Source organism: Pristiophorus japonicus, chromosome 13 (assembly GCF_044704955.1).
Source record: "Pristiophorus japonicus isolate sPriJap1 chromosome 13, sPriJap1.hap1, whole genome shotgun sequence".
Taxonomy (NCBI): Eukaryota; Metazoa; Chordata; class Chondrichthyes; family Pristiophoridae; genus Pristiophorus; species Pristiophorus japonicus.
Window position 1 is genome coordinate 148,879,114 of NC_091989.1, and position 17,438 is coordinate 148,896,551.

The 17,438-nt window shown below is 42.8% G+C and overlaps 1 protein-coding gene across 1 annotated transcript in view; it reads left to right on the forward strand.

The window, feature by feature from the left end:
- Nucleotides 1–229: 229 nt before the first annotated feature.
- Nucleotides 230–17,438, forward strand: part of jph3b (junctophilin 3b) — a 190,022-nt gene continuing 172,813 nt past the window's right edge. The window contains exon 1 of the mRNA XM_070896973.1: nucleotides 230–611. Within this exon, the coding sequence (XP_070753074.1) occupies nucleotides 230–611 (382 nt within the window). The remainder of the gene's footprint in view (nucleotides 612–17,438) is intronic.

A 17,438-nucleotide genomic window follows, 5' to 3' on the forward strand; every position in this document is an offset into this window, starting at 1 on the left:
GATTTCCTTATAAATATGCCAGCATTTTTGAATAGTTATCGCAGGCGGTCGAATCCCAGATGAGTGGATTTTTGTAGTAACCGACCCTTGGTTAATTTTTGGTGGACCCATCATCTTTGTGGAGGGCGTTGCTTGGGTTTCTTCTTTCTTGTTTGTTTTTGTTTTGTTACCCGGCTTCCTTAATTGTCCAGACGCCTTCTTGCTCTGAATTGTGATCCTCATTTCATGCATGTCCAGGGGTGGCAGGTTCGATTTTGACGATGGAGGGTCGTATTGTGGAGGTTGGGAAGATGGCAAGGCTCATGGACATGGCATCTGCACCGGCCCAAAGGGCCAAGGAGAGTACGCGGGCTCTTGGAGCCATGGCTTCGAGGTGGTGGGAGTGTACACCTGGCCAAGTGGTAATACTTACCAGGGGACATGGGCACAGGGAAAGAGGCATGGCATCGGAGTGGAGAGCAAGGGAAAGTGGGTCTACAAAGGAGAATGGTGCCATGGATTCAAAGGACGATATGGGGTCCGGGAAAGCACCGGCAGTGGAGCCAAGTACGAGGGGACCTGGAACAATGGACTACAAGATGGATACGGAACAGAGACCTACAGAGATGGAGGTAGGAGAAGAAAACTTAATACCGCACATTCAAACAGTAACACAATAAAGCGATTTTTTGCGAAATAAAAGATTGGAGGAGAGGAATATGTTAATAGTAATAAAACTATTAAAACGTTATTGGGCGTGCCAATAAGTTAATAATTGGAGGCATTTATCTTAAGGGGATGCCAAGACAAACATGTCTCATATAATCTATAGGATTGTAATAAATTCTGAAAACTCTTCCATTCCAAATCCTAAATCCCAAAATGAAAACTTGTGGGGTTTCCAAATCGGTCAATGTGAATCAGTTGTGAAATTGGAGAACTCGATTTAAGGTCCAACCCAAAACGAAAGCCACAATGTTCGAATCAATGCAAGACTAAGAAACGAAAACTAAAAACGAAGATCAGAATTTCCATCAGTTTAAAAAGTGCATCTAAGGATATACTCCCAACAGATCCATACCTGTGCTTGCTCAGTAATCATCCATTTCTAAAGAAAAACTTGGCCCAAACCAAAGAAGTCTGTTCCAAATCGTTTAATAAGCGTGGCGCTTAATAGAAAGACACGCAAATAAATAAAATGAAGAATATTTCTTGTCAAGACATGGGGTGCAATGCAAGAAATATATCACCCACAAAATACTCAGTCGGGGCATGTTAATACATATTATTTATCTGCAATATCAGATGTGAATGAGTGATTGGTTTTCCACAGAAACAGAAAGCCCGGTATTCAAAATAAAACATAATTACAAATGTACATAAAGCGTCCACTAAACTGGGTAAGCAAAGGTGTAATCATGAATATGACAACTGGGCTCCAGGAGGAAATGAGAAGGCAGGCCGAGGTAAACGCGGTGGCATGGTGACAGGCTAGTGATGACTAGGCAGTGGTAGCAAGTTAAGACACGGGTCTGCTGACTTTGCAGAAACCGTGTAATTATTGGATCCAAGGGTTCAATTTATTCACATAAACTCCGATTGTGTTGCCTTGGCGATCGTACAAAACGTTTTCGGCATCGTGTATTGTGGAATAAAATGCATTTTTCAAATATGTATAGTACTGTTGGTGATTATGGAGCAGTGTGTTCAGCTGCAACCGAAAGACAGCATCCATACATTGTAGCAATGAAGCGATTGGTTCTGCTTCAACTCTGAATGTTGTAAGGTGGCACAAGAGCTCCAGCCCCATGGCAATAGTCACAGTAAAGTCACGGCGCCACCAAATAGCTGTGTGAAACACGGAAGGGATAAGACATGACCTGACTAAAAAAAAAGGACAATAACCCTTAAATGATTCCTTCCTGACAAATAACGCCGGAATTACAGAGATACTGGCACAGTTTTAAGGGGTCTTTGGGTAGGACAAAGAAAATTGTGAGGAAGCTGAAAATAACATTTTCTTATTAGTATTTGATAAATTAATAATTTATCAGCCACCATAAACAAGGTTTTATTAGATTACTCCGATTACACATTATGGTTTAAAATTACAAGAGTAGAATGGAAGCGGAAGTTGGTTCGATGAAAACAAAACCGAACGTAACCAGAAGAATGTCAGTGAATTGATAAATTGCCTCATCCCTGCAGTACACATTGCACATGGAAAATAGACAACTGGCACTTGAAAATATCATCTTAAAATGAATTGCGAAAAAGCCTCATCAAAATTATCAAAGACAATACTTGCTCTCATGTGTGTTGAAACAGACAAAACGTGCTAACTGTTTTAGTGTTCAGTTCACCGAGCCTGCAGTAAAATATGTCAAAATGAATTAATGTTAAGTTGATGTAGCTGTTTTCCGTCATCCCTGGAACGACTCTTCCACCTGCCACACTATCAGCCAGTGTGTCAGCTGTGGTGCAGTGGGTAGCATCCTCCCCTCTGAGGCAGAAGGTTGTGAGTTCAAGTCCCATTTCAGAGGCTTGAGCACAAAAATCTAGGCTGATACTCCAGTATAATACTGAGGGAGTGCTACACTGTCAGAGGTGCTGTCTTTTGGATGAGATGTTAAACTGAGGCCTGCCTACTCTCTCAGGTGGACATAAAATATCCCATGGCACTATTTTCAAAGAGATGGGAGTTACCCCAATATTTATCCCTCAGTCAACATAACAGAAACAGATTATCACATTGCAATTAGCTGCCGTGTTTCCTACATTGCAACAGTGACAGTACTTCATTGGCTGTAAAGCACTTTGGGGTGTCCGATGAAAGGTGCTATATAAATGGAAGTCTTTCTTTTATCGGTTTTATATGAGTTGTAAAAAGTGGAGGACTTTTACACTTTTATAGTGTGCTTACTGGCCCATTTTTAGGGGCAAAGATAGGAACATGTATCTACATATAAATATATTAACATGTAAACAAATGTCTTGTATCCCAGACAATACAGGCTATCACAAATACTTTAAAAAAGAAATGCAGTCATATCATACTAGTTTCCTGTGATCTGGAGCCAGAAATGTATAAGAACTCACCAACAGCAATTAACATGTAATTGACCTGTGGCTTAAATGAACAGTTAATTAAACATAACTGGACTCCGGGAGCAGAATATGTTACATGGTACAAAACCCCTGTCATTATAAAACTGGATACCAACTGACTTATTATGAGGAGTGCTACAGGAGCTCTGCTAGTCACTACAGTAAACTACACGAGAAAATAAAGCATGCATGCAAACATGGTAGCAATATGAAAATGAATTTCTTGTTGTTGCTAATGAATTACAAATACATCACTTTCTTCATTTCATTAAAGACAACCCACAGGGATGTAAATTTCACACAATACTATGCTGCTATCATTAATACATTACCACAGTAAATATGGAACAAAAAATGCCTTACATAAAACTGAATAACTTCAAAGTACCTTGTGAATATCTTGCCTTTGAAGCTGTTTACAAATATCTGCGATTATGTGATTAAATTTGCAAAAATGCACTATTTTTTAGCAATGCTCTTAGAATATATTTGTTTCAAAATGGTTTCAACTGGAGGATAAAACCTTTATGGCAACAGGGTTAGGATCTGAGTATAGAAATAAAACACATAAAACAAGAACAGACATAATCAGAAAGTATGCAAATAGGGTCAACTTTAACAGTAATGTCTTATGTCTGGGGTAGAATGTGAACAGGGAACACAATAATATTAGGCTGATTGGCAGTAGCCATCCATCGCTTAAGTTACAATTCACTTAAAGGACTCAGATTCTCAAAAACATGCTACCAGGGCATATTTCAAAACTATCAGAAAACCATTTTTCTTAATTTAATAACCTCACATTAAAATATGCATTACTCACCGTTTTTAAAATCAATCTTTACAAAAAATCCTTTTAGATTAATTTTGTCTTTCTGCTGAATATTTAAAACAATTGTTTAAGTTTAAGTTTAAGCAGCAATTCCTGATGGATGTTGTTGATTAAATTGTTTTGGAGATGCTAGAGAGCCAAAATTGAAGATTTTGGGGTTGATTTTCATTGCCTTTGCCTGGCGTTAATGGGGCAAAATGGACTCAAGGTCTGTAACCACTGCCGCCAATTAACACCCGCGATGTGGCCAGCTCCATTTTGAAAACGCCCTACCGCTGGGTTTCCTATGCGCCTGTTTGTTTCAGGCAATGGGTCCCTTTTAATGTGGAAATTAGGGTCCTATGATGTTAATAGGTACCTGATTACCATTTCAGGTGAGAACTGGCCGGAGCCTGTGCTATGCAAGCGCCACTCTGTTCCATGGGCTATGGAACCAAAGAACCAAAGAGGCCCACCAAAGTTAATTGTCAAATTATTTTTGTGGGACTTGGAGGGGCAGGAATGCTTCTCTGGTGCCCACAAAATTATCTGGGCCGCTCCCGGTACCCCACACCCTGCACAACTGCAACACACAAGGGAATATAGATTTCCACAATTGTATGAAGAAAGAAAAGATTAACTCCTGACTTTTAAGAATATATATATATTGTTTTTTAATTGGAGCAATGGTTATAATTTACTGAGTTTAGAAAGTTTGATTGGTTTCAGAATCAAATGTGGCAAAAGTAGGTCGAATAGTGAAAGTCTCTGACTTAAAACAGTTTAATTACCCTTTGAGCTAAAACTTTAAATATTATGGTTGATGTCTTATTTTGTAATGTTTTTGATAACCCCATTCCATCCCCCACCGCAACTTAACTTGTCGGTGGCCCACCCAGCCCGATCTTGATGCCTCAATTTGGGGAGCTGAATCATATCACTTGATTAGGCTCCATAGCTAACCTACGTAATTTAATCGAGGCCTGGACTCAAGATCGGAGGACCCCTTCTCCGCCAGAATGGGCGGCAGGCCATTAAGCTCTGCCAGTTGGTCGCCCCAAAAATCAAAATCTACCGCAGCGAGTTTACACAAGAAATTGTATTGGTTCCATTCCTGATTTAAAGACACTACCAGGCTTCACCAAATGATGTTGCCATTTGAAAATGACCTGCTGCAAGATGCTTGATATATGAATAACCAATGAGTGCCATGGTCAACATTGGTAGATTATTCTGTTTTTGATTGACTGAGGTAATTAGATTATTCAGTCTGTTGTAGAAATCCCACAGATATTGGTGTGCAACAAACTCAGCAAATACAAAAATCACAGGTTTTGCAGGATGTACATATATTATCGTACAAGATGTGAAGGATGATCCGGCAATGTGGGACTGCCTGAATCTTTTGTTCAGAATTTGCATATAGTGCAGAAATTGCTACTAAGGGAATATAGATTTCCACAATTGTATGAAGAAAGAAAAGATTACTCCTGACTTTTAAGAATATATATATATTTTTTTAATTGGAGCAATGGTTATAATTTACTGAGTTTGGAAAGTTTGATTGGTTTCAGAATCAAATGTGGCAAAAGTAGGTCCAATAGTGAAAGTCTCTGACTTAAAACAGTTTAATTACCCTTTGAGCTAAAACTTGAAATATTATGGTTGATGTCTTATTTTGTATTGTTTTTGATAACCCTTAAATCTGACTTCACTGAGAGGAATCTGTAAACTAATCCCAATAGCAAGGACCATTGTATGAACATCCTTGGATCTTCAGATAATTTGGGCACATTTACCCCCTCCCCAGAATATCAGAAAATATATGTGTATTGCTTGCACCCCCACCCACTAGATTACTTGGAATGAAATGGATGACTTGCACTCTCTGTCACTGAATCTATCACCATCACTATATCAAAAGCAAAATACTGCGGATGCTGGAATCTGAAATAAAAACAGAAAATGCTGGAAATCTCAGTGAGTCAGGCAGCATCTGTGGAGAGAAAAACAGCGTTTACTCGGTTTCTCTCCACAAATGCTGCCTGACTTGCTGAGATTTCCAGCATTTTTTGTTTTTATATAACCTCACTCTATCACTAGCTATAGAACAAAATATAAGAAAACAGCACTGCTTCCATCCACAGATAGCAGAGGTGATGGAGGAGGATCTTCTGGTTGGATACCAACCATACATGCAACGAACATTTTAATACTGCGAGTGTGTGTTGCAATGGTACATTTTAAAACCGTAATTTCACATGGAGATCCCTATTCATTTTTGCTAACAGCCAACCTTCTAATGGAGTCATTCTTGCCATCCTACCTTCAACGTTGGTCGATTGTCACTATGGAAACAAACACTAGACTACATATATGGAAATTTATAAGTTATGACAAGAAATGTACAATGAATGACCACCTTCATTTCATGTAGTTTCTTTTTACAAATCAATTATCTCCCTTTATTTCATGATGATACAATCTCTTGCTCTGCAAAGATATAAGAGGCATTTGGTTGCTCTTTGGTACTTCGCCCAGAGGGAAATCTACATATTTGAGCTAAACATTCAGTGCCTACAGGATATTTGACTGTGAACAGCATCACAATGTAGCCCAATGCCACTCTCATCCAAATAGACAGCTTGCAGGAGGATAATGATCAGGAGCTGGAACTCTGATCGATTTTTCTTTTCCAATCCAGGGATGCTGAAGTCATATAGCACGCCAACATTTGCTCTGGCATATAATCAGCTAAGAGATGAGGGAGGTAGCGAGAGGGAGGCTGACGTCACCTCGGTGGAACGCGGAGAAAAAAAATCAGTTTGGAAGGATTGTAATGTCTCTTACAAAACCCGTCTGATTTTTTTTTTCAATGAATTTAAATGGAATGAAAAACAGGCAAGTTCTGTTAGTGGCATGTGATCCTCCTGACCAGAATTTCCTCTCTGTGTTCTGCCCAGATGATACTTAATGCCCAGACTGTAAAGACGGTAAAGACAGAAATCTATCCCTAGGAATCAAACCTGGAGCATTCTGTCTGTTTGCATTAGTGGTGATTTTCTTTACTAGCCCATTTTTAATAAAAATGATCTGAAGTGGTTTAAATATTTTCAAATAATGCTAAAATGGCTTAATTTATGTCACTAAGATTTTAATTCAGCACTGACTGGTGAAAAAATTACATGACACCCAGTTATATGAACTCATTGATCTGTAGATGGCAAGCAAATGTTTTTTTAATACATCGCCAATGCTGTAGCAATGCAGTTTTATGAACTCTATATTCCACCAGAAATATAAGTAATAAACATAAGATTCAAAAGCAATCTCAGCATAAATCAAAAAAGAATATGTACTTATATAATCCAACTTCTTCCTTTTCCAAACTTTTTTCTGCGATCCCTTAATCTTTCTGAATCATAGAAGTTAATTTCTCCCTGTGACATTGTTGTAATTTTGACATTATCAATATGAAAGTAAAATGGATATATAGGAAAGAAGAAATCCATGTTTATTTGACATACTAAACATTCAATTGCACCACTAAATTAAGCTTTTATTAATTTTACTAATGGTAAAAGAAATTATGCTTTATGAAATCATTTGTACAGAAGTTCCTGTGATTAATGTGGAGCAAAATTATAAACCCATTCTTTAGAAACAGGTTTAAAATGTCATAGCGTATAGGGACAACACTTTCCTAGTAAAATTAATTATATTTTGTCCAGAGTACAATATATAATAAAGTGCTGTGCAGCTGTATTCCTGCCTATCCAACTTGACATCCAAACAATTAAAAATGCCTCTCGTATTTCTTCAGACAATTCAGACAAACATTTGGCAATTTGAATACGAAGGGAAAGGATGTTCTAATATTCCAGGTGGGCTTTGCAGGGTTCATTCATATCCCTACAAATCTAACAAATCATTACCTCAGTGATAGACCGACTCATTACTGGATCTTTACCACACGAGCATGCATATTAATTGTCACCTTTTAAAACTGCCAATCAGTGTTTTACAAGAAAAATCAACTTTACCCACTGGAATTGAGGTTGTCAGTACGAACCAGATTGGTTGGCGGGTAGTGCTGGACCCATCAGAACCAATCAGATAGGTTGAATGGAGGGACTGCAATCAATCATAGTTTGTATGTTACATAATACAACATTTTTGTCATTAAGAAACAACATATCCTCCAAGTTACCATGAACAACACCATGGGGGATCCACTAGTTGATTAAAAGAGTTAATGTATTATAATGCTACCCCTTAAATATCATTATTGATTCCATGGTCTCTGCTTTAGCACACATTGATACTCATTCTCCTGGACAATAAATATCAATTCTTCACTAGTCTGCGTACATTAGAAAATATATATATTGTTGAATAAACCACTAGTCTTCCTTTTTTGCATTTATTAACAATAAACACTGTGCACAATACTAGGACTATATAGCACTCTGAATTGAATGGTAGTACTGAAACATACATAATTATAAATATTGGAATCAGTGTATTTGATCTGGGGTTATTGTCAACCAAAACTTGTTATGTGATAGATAGTTTTACCTTTGCATTTGCTCTTTCCCTCCCTTGAGGGCTTTTATTTCCACAGTCTTCTCCAAGTATGATAGCAAAGCAGTCAAAACTGAAGACTTATTTATGATTACATAGCTGGCTGACAGGAATGCTTGTAGCAGAGCAATGTGCACATGGCTGTTCTTCTCTACTGGTATCAGTTGCTCAACCAAACTCCAGGACAAGTATATATTTTTTTAAATCAACAAAAGTTGTGGGTCTGAATGGCAAGCAGCCTGATGGTTCAATACCCCTGAGTATCTGGTTGAGAAACTAATTTTACTACCACTAAACTATGTATTCCTGTAGGATTATTTTGGTGGGTTCCACATCTTCAATTTCTTTGCCAAAGGGCAAGCTGAGAATACTGACAGATTAATCACACCAGTGGTATCACACTACTTTGATGAAATTTACAGAACTAGTATATATTCCAGTCCCAAAGGAAAACTTTGCAGACAACAGGGCCGAAATTCCGGCCTCTCGGGTTCGTACGGACCCGGGAAGGCACCGCAAAAGCCGATTTTCAGCGCACAATGTGCATGCGCTGAAAACCGTTTTTTCCGATCTGTCAAGCTAGAGCTAGAGCTTGACAGATCTTCCATATCTTGGGAATGAGGACATTTGCAAGGGCAAGATTACGGGATTTACCCATATCTTGCCCAGAAAATGTCCTCAAAACTCTTGTGCCTGATAAAATCAGGTGCATAGCCTACTTTTACAGGCGTAAGAGTTTTAAAATACACAAAAACATTTTAAAATAAAATTATAAAAACACATTTTATTGTTAAAAACCCTCCCCACTACAGTAAGTTTATTTTAAACCATAATTAACAAAACTTTTTTAAAAATTGGAAATATATAGATATATATTTTATAATACATAAATAACTTTAATTTAAATTAATAAAAATGTGGTATTTTTTTCTATTTTTTATTATTGGTTTTGTGTGTTTTGGGGGCTGTTACGGAGTTCCCATTATTATGAATGAGAACATACTTTACTCGATTGGCTGCCCAGAGCCATGTGACTTCAGCTCCAGTCCTGCGCACGTCCTGACGTGCACGTGCTGTGATGCGCAGTCAGTGGAGGCCTCAGAAGAGGGAACTTGCGTGGGCGCAGCAGAATAAGGTATATGCTCATTTTAAAAAAAAAGTTTTTTTACCCGATTTTCCGCGGGAAGCAGCTGACCGGGATTTCTGGGCCAACATTTTGCTGATAGGGAGCTCACCATGGTTCTGAACAGTCTCCAGTGGCGTTGCCATGAGGAGAGCAGCAGACTATTTGCTTCAGAAACTGTTCTAATACCTTTCGTGACAAATTTATGCCCATAGGAGGAATACATTGAGGATGAAAATTGTTGTTAGGAGCCACCAAATCCCATCAGGTTGGACAGCACCATATCCACTGAATCTACCCAGGATAGTTAAACCACTGGTTAGGCCACAGCTGGAGTACTGCGTGCAGTTCTGGTCACCGCATTGCAGGAACGATGTGATTGCACTGGAGAGGGTACAGAGGAGATTTACGAGGATGTTGCCGGGATTGGAGAATCTTAGCTATGAGGACAGATTGGATAGGTTGGGTTTGTTTTCCTTGGAACAGAGGAGGCTGAGGGGAGACCACATCGAGGTGTATACAATTATGAGGGGTCTAGATATAGTGGATAGAAAGGACCTTTTTCCCTAAGCAGAGGGGTCAACAACCAGGTAGCATAAATTTAAAGTAATTGGTAGAAGGTTTAGAGGGGACTTGAGGGGAAATTTCTTCATGCAGAGGGTTGTGGGGGGCTGGAACTCATTGCCTGAAAGGAAGGTAGCGGCAGAAACCCTCACCACATTTAAAAAATACTTGGATGTGCAATTGGAGTGCTGTAACCTGCAGGGTTACGGACCTAGAGCTGGAAAGTGGAATTAGGCTGGATAGCCTCTTGTTGGCCCCCATGGACACGATGGGCCGGAATGGCCTCCTTCCATGCTGTAAACTTCTATGATTCTATGAATCTATAATTCATTTTTTTCTTCATGCATTCTTAGGATGCGGGCATCGCTGGCAAGGCTGAAACAATGAGAATGATAAAGGAATGAATAAGGGAATACCTTTTTAAATGTGTGTGAAAAGTTATTGAAGAAAACATTTCCCAAGCTTCATATTCTCACTAGATTCACACAATATGGCTTCTGGACAGATAATCTAATTTACATCCATGCCAGCGACGTCCTGAGCAGTACTGCATATATGTACACCGTCAAGTATTGTGCATCCCACTGCATTGCAACTGCAGGGAGGGCTTCATTGAAAGGTTGGTGGGATTATGGAAGTGGAATTTCCGAACGGAAATCTGTTAAATATCTAATTATTGCATTCTTTCATAAAAGCAAAAACAGACCCTGGACATTTGTTGCATTTCATGATTCTTGAGAATCATAGACAATGAAAGACTTTTAAATTATATTGAAGCTCTGGCGCCAAAGTGACAGAATGCTTTGCGCATGTTATTTCTTGCTGTAGACACTCGAGGGGCAACTTTAACCCACCATATCCAGTAGAAACAGGGCAAGCGCAGTGCTGTTAAAATTGCTTCAGACCACTTAGCATTGCTTTCCCGCCGACTGCAATTTTTTTAGTCAGCCAAGGCACGCATGAGAGCCAGGTGGGGGCTTCATAAATGCATGCGGATTGGGGTCCTATGAGGTCATTAGGACCCTGACATGACTTTAATATGAAATTGGGGAAGTCCTGCAAAGCACCAAATATAGTGTTCCGAACACAGATGAGCCTGCACACAGGGAGGTTAAAGTAACAGTGACCTCAGTCTTTATCTAAACACTCCAGTGTGAGTAACAGGCCTTAGGGGCCGGCTTATATACAGTGTTCCCAAGGGATGCTGGGATCCCTTGGGACTTCAGGGGATGCGCTCCCTGGTGGTGGAACATGGGAGTGCATGCTTTACAGATACACAACATCACTCCCCCCGCAAAGTCAAAGTGAAAACTATTTACAAAGTGAGGCGGTCAGGAGCCTTTCTTTCCCTGGTGGACCGCCTCGGTACAAATGTCTGTTCTGGTGTGTTGGCTGTGCCCTCGCTGGGCTGGTGTGTTGTTGGCGCTGCAAGGCTGCTGGGTGAGCCTGGCCTTGCTGGGCTGTTGGGCGTGATGGGTTTGATTTCCTGGTCCGGCGTGGTCTCGTTGATCCTTTGAGTGTGGGTTCGAAAAAGGTGGTGTCTGCTGTGGGTTGTTCAGGGCAGTCTGTGAACCGCAACCTCGTTTGGTCCAGGTGCTTTCTGCAAATTTTTCCATTGTCTAGTTTGACTACAAACACCCCACTCCCTTCTTTAGCTATCACCGTGCCCGCGATCCACTTGGGACCATGTCCATAGTTTAGCACATACACAGGGTCATTCAGATCAACTTCCCGTGACGCAGTGGTGTGACCATCGTTTGCATTTTGTTGCTGCCGCCTGCTCTCTACCTGATCATGCAGGTTGGGGTGAACCAGCGAGAGTCTGGTTTTAAGTGTCCTTTTCATGAGTAGCTCAGCCGGAGGCACCCCTGTGAGCGAGTGGGGTCTTGTGCGGTAGCTGAGCAGTACTCGGGACAGGCGGGTTTGGAGTGAGCCTTCTGTGACTCGTTTAAGGCTCTGTTTGATTGTTTGTACTGCCCGCTCTGCCTGCCCATTGGAGGCTGGTTTAAACGGGGCCGAGGTGACATGTTTGATCCATTGCGGGTCAAGAATTCTTTAAATTCGGCACTGGTGAAACATGGCCCATTGTCACTGACCAGTATGTCAGGCAGGCCGTGGGTGGCAAAAATGGCCCTCAGGCTTTCAATGGTGCCGGTGGCGGTGCTTCCCATTATTTCACATTCAATCCATTTTGAAAAAGCATCCACCACCACCAGTAACATTTTACTGAGAAACGGGCCCGCATAGTCGACATGGATCCTCGACCATGGTCTGGAGGGCCAGGACAACAAACTTAGTGGTGCCTCTCTGAGCACGTTGCTCAACTGGGCACACACGCTGCATTGCCATACACAGGACTCTAAGTCAGAGTCGATACCTGGCCACCACACATGGGATCTGGCTATCGCTTTCATCATTACTATACCCGGGTGTGTGCTATGGAGATCTGAGATGAACGTCTCCCTTTTTGGGTAGCACGACGTGGTTACTCCACAACCGGCAGTCTGCCTGAATGGACAGCTCATCCTTTCGCCGCTGGAACGGATTGATTAGCTCTTGCATTTCAACGGGGATGCTGGCCCAGCTCCCATGCAGTACACAGTTTTTTACTAGGGACAGCAGAGGATCTTGGCTGGTCCAAGTCCTAATCTGGTGGGCCGTGACTGGTGATTTATCATTTTCAAACTCTTACATGACCATCAACAAGTCTATGGGCTGCGCCACCATCAACAAGTTTGCAAGCTGCGCCATTTCCAACCCCGTGGTGGGCAATGGTAGCCGACTAAGAGCATCCGCACAGTTCTCGGTGCCTGGCCTGTGGCGGATGGTATACTTATACGCTGATAGTGCGATTGCCCACCTTTGTACGCGGGCTGAGGCATTAGTATTTATCCCCTTGTTTTCAGTGAACAGGGATATGAGGGGCTTGTGATCGGTTTCCAGCTCAAATTTGAGGCCAAACAGGTACTGATGCATTTTCTTTACCCTGGACACACATGCTAATGCCTCTTTCTCAATCATGCTGTAAGCCCTCTCGGCCTTAGACAAGCTCCTGGAGGCATAGGCGACAGGTTGCAACTTCCCCGCAACGTTAGTTTGTTGTAATACACATCCGACTCCGTATGACGACGCGTCACATGCTAGCACGAGTCTTTTACACGGGTTATACAATACAAGCAGCTTGTTGGAGCATAAAATGTTTCTGGCTTCCTCAAAAGCAATTACTTGTTTTTTTCCCATACCCAGTTCTCACCTTTACGCAATAACACATGTAGGGGCTCTAAGTGGGTGCTTAACCCCGGTAGGAAGTTACCAAAATAGTTGAGTCCCAGGAACGACCGCAGCTCCATGACGTTCTGTGGCCTGGGCGCATTCCTGATAGCCTCTGTCTTGGCGTCTGTGGGCCGAATGCTGTCCGCCGTGATCTTTCTCCCCAAAAACTCCACTTCTGTTGCCATGAAGACGCAATTTGACCTCTTCAGCCGCAGCCCTACGCGATCCAGTCGCTGGAGGACCTCCTCCAGGTTTTGTAGGTGCTCGACGGTGTCCTGACCTGTGACCAATATGTCGTCCTGAAAAACCACCGTGCGTGGTACCGACTTGAGTCGGCTCTCCATGTTTCTCTGGAAGATCGCTGCAGCCAACCGAATTCCAAACGGGCATCTGTTGAGATGAACAGTCCCTTGTGCATGTTGATGCAGGTGAGGCCCTTCGAAGACTCCTCCAGCTCCTGTGTCATGTAGGCCAAAGTCAGGTCGAGTTTGGTGAACATCTTGCCTCCTGCCAGCGTCGCAAATAGGTCGTCTGCCTTAGGTAGCGGGTATTGGTCCTGTAACGAGAAACGATTAATAGTTATTTTATAATCGCCGCAAATCCTGACTGTGTCATCACATTTGAGTACTGGAACAATCGGGCTGGCCCACTCGCTGAATTCCACTGAGGAGATGATGCCCTCGCATTGCAGCTTGTCCAGCTCGATTTACACTCTCTCCCTCATCATGTGAGGTACCGCTCGCGCCTTGTGGTGAATGGGTCGTGCCTCTAGGACCAAGTGGATCCGCACCTTCGCCCCGGAAAAGTTTCCAATGCCTGCCTCTAAAAGGGAAGGAAATCTGTTAAGAACCTGGGTACATGAGACCTCATCGATATGTGATAGCGCTCGTATGTCATCCCAGTTCCAGTGAATTTTGCCCAGCCAGCTCTGCCAAGCAGTGTGGGGCCATTGCCCGGGACAATCCAGAGTGACAGTTCATGCACCATGCCCTCGTAGGTGACCTTGACCATGGCGCTGCCCAGGACAGTGATAAGCTCTTTGGTGTATGTTCTCAGTTTCGTGTGGATGGGGCTCACGGCTGGTCTGAGTGCCTTGTTGCACCACAGTCTCTCAAACATCTTTTTACTCATGATGGATTGGCTAGCGCCAGTGTCCAGTTCCATGGCTATGGGTAAGCCATTCAGTTTTACATTTAGAATTATAGGTGGACAATTCGTCGAAAATGTGTGCACCCCGTGTACTTTAGCATCTACCTCCTCTCTCTGAGGCTTGGAATTGCTTTGGTTCACCATGTACCGATCTTCCTCTGCCACGTGGTGGTTAGCAGGTTTGGCAGAGCTTGCAGCTCGTCTGCAATCTCGTCGGAGGTGCCCCATTGTTTCAAAGCTCTTGCAAACATACCCTTTGAAGCGGCATGAATGGGTTGAATGGAAGCCTCCACAACACTAACAAGGTTTGAATTGCCTTGCCTTCATCCTTTGTTGCGGACTCTGAGTCGTCTGGGTCATCTGAGGCTTGCTGGCAGTTGCAGGCTCATGGTTTCTGCCCTGTACATTTCTGCTCGAAAACACAGTTCCAGTTAACTTATGAACATTGCTAGCACTTGTGTGCTGAGAGATTTGTTTGGTGTTATCACTGGTGAACATAAACGCCTGTGCTATCGCAATGGCCTTACTGAGGGTCGGTGTCTCTATAGTCAAAAGTTTTCGTAGGATGGTCTCGTGGCCAATGCCCAGTACAAAAAAGTCTCTGAGCATCTGCTCCAGGTAGCCATCAAACTCACATTGTCCTGCAAGTCGCCTTAGCTCGGCGATGTAACTCACCACTTCCTGACCTTCACATCGCTGGTATGTATAGAACCGATACCTCGCCATCAGCATGCTCTCCCTCGGGTTAAGATGCTCCCGAACCAGTGTATAATACAGCTCCTCATATGACTTATCTGTGGGTTTCACCGGAGCCAGAAGATTCTTATTGAGGCTGTAGGTCGGTGCCCCACAGACTGTGAGGAGGACCGCTCTCCTTTTTGCAGCACTTCCTTCTCCGTCCAGCTCGTTGGCTACAAAGTACTAGTCTAACCATTCGACGTAGGCTTCCCAGTACTCACCCTCCGAGAACTTCTCCAGGATGCCCACAGTTTGCTGCATCTTTGCGTTGGATTCGTGTACTTGTCGCCAGTTATTGTGTTCCTAACACAGATGAGCCTGCACACAGGGAGGTTAAAGTAACAGTGACCTCAGTCTTTATCAAGACACTCCAGAGTGAGTAACAGGCCTTAGGGGCTGGCTTATGTACAGTGCTCCCAAAGGATCCCAGCATCCCTTGGGACTTCAGGGGATGCGCTCCCTGGTGGCGGAACATGGGATTGCATACTTTACAGATACGCAACAGTAAAACCTAGCTAGAAGCAGTATTTAAAGGGGCACTCAATTGCAGGTAACTGGATCAGAGGGATCGGTCTGTCATTGTGCTGTTTAAATTGCCAAGAGCGTTTACAGCTTTCCAGTTGCTTCTTTGAGATTTTTTTTTAAACCTTACTTATCCTGATACAGCTCTCATAGCTTATCATGGGTGACATTGTAGCCATTTTGATTTGGATGGAGGAAGAGGCGGAGAAAGAGGAGGAAGAGCAGCAGCCTCAGCAATCAGCAGGTGAGCATATTAGAAGATAGCAGGTGAGGGTGGCTGCTCGTAGGAGGCCATACCCACCCCACAAAGTCTAAAGCCAAGAATCACTTTTCTGGATCTGTCTGAAGAACAGGGCATGAGGAGGCGGTTGCAGAACTCTACAGCCTGCTGCAACAGGACCTGCTGTCTGTTGGAATAGAAGGCCTTGCTTTGCCAGTGGCTGTAAAAGTCACCATAGATCTTAATATCTTTGCTCATTCCAGGCTGCTACAGGGTACATCTCCCACATATCCCAGTCCGTAGTACACAGCTGCTTCAAGCAGGTCACCAGTGCCGTTTGCCAGGGCTAACTAGTACATCACTTTCCCCACTGATGTCAACAGTCAATAGGAGAGAGAGCTCAGGGATTTGCAGCTGTGGCTGGCTTCCCTCTCATCCAAGCCACGATAGACTGCACACATGTTGCCATTAGGGCACTAAAAGGACCAACCAGTAGCCTTTGTAAATAGGAAGGCCTGCCACTCAATTAATATGCACCTCATCTCCAGTCACAGAAATAGGATATTGCAAGTTTGTGTAAGGTTCCCAGGCTGCTGTCATGATGCTTTTATCATGCAAACTCAACTATTCCCCCAATATTTGACCCTGCGAGGAATATGAAAGTACAGCTGCCATAGTCCAGTACCTATCTGCATAATGGCTCATGGCACCCCTCAGCAACCACATCATGCCTGAACAGCACAAGTTTAATCAAAGCTATGGGACCACCAAGATCATGATTGAGTATAGTATAGGGTCCCTCAAAGAGATTTAGGTGTCTGGACATATCTAGGGACCTCCTATAATATGCTCCACAAAGAGTCTCTTGCATCATAGTGGTGTGCTGCATCCTGCATAACCTAGCCATCTAGAAAGGGCTGTATTTGGAGGAGGCAGAACCACAGCAGCAGGCCTCAATGGAGGAAGACCAGGGTGAAGGCAGGGAAGGAGTAGAAGGAGGGTCACCTCAATGCCTTGTGACCAGAGGTGCATAGCATTTCCGATGACCTGCTCATAACCCTGCCCTGAAAATTCACACAAAGACCGTCTGGATTAACAGTCCTTGTTACATCCCAATTGCTCCCTTAATCCTGCATTAAAGAACATTGAAACCATCAATGACACACTGGCAATGCACATTTAGAAGCTGCTTTAAAACCACACTGCAGACCAAAGTGCCAAATATGATAAAAGTGATTAATTTAATGGCAAACACAATAATTGCCATGAATTCATTTGTCACCCAAGTGTAAACCAATGGTGCCGTTCTTAGAAACATAGAAACATAGAAACATAGAAAATAGGTGTAGGAGTAGGCCATTTGGCCC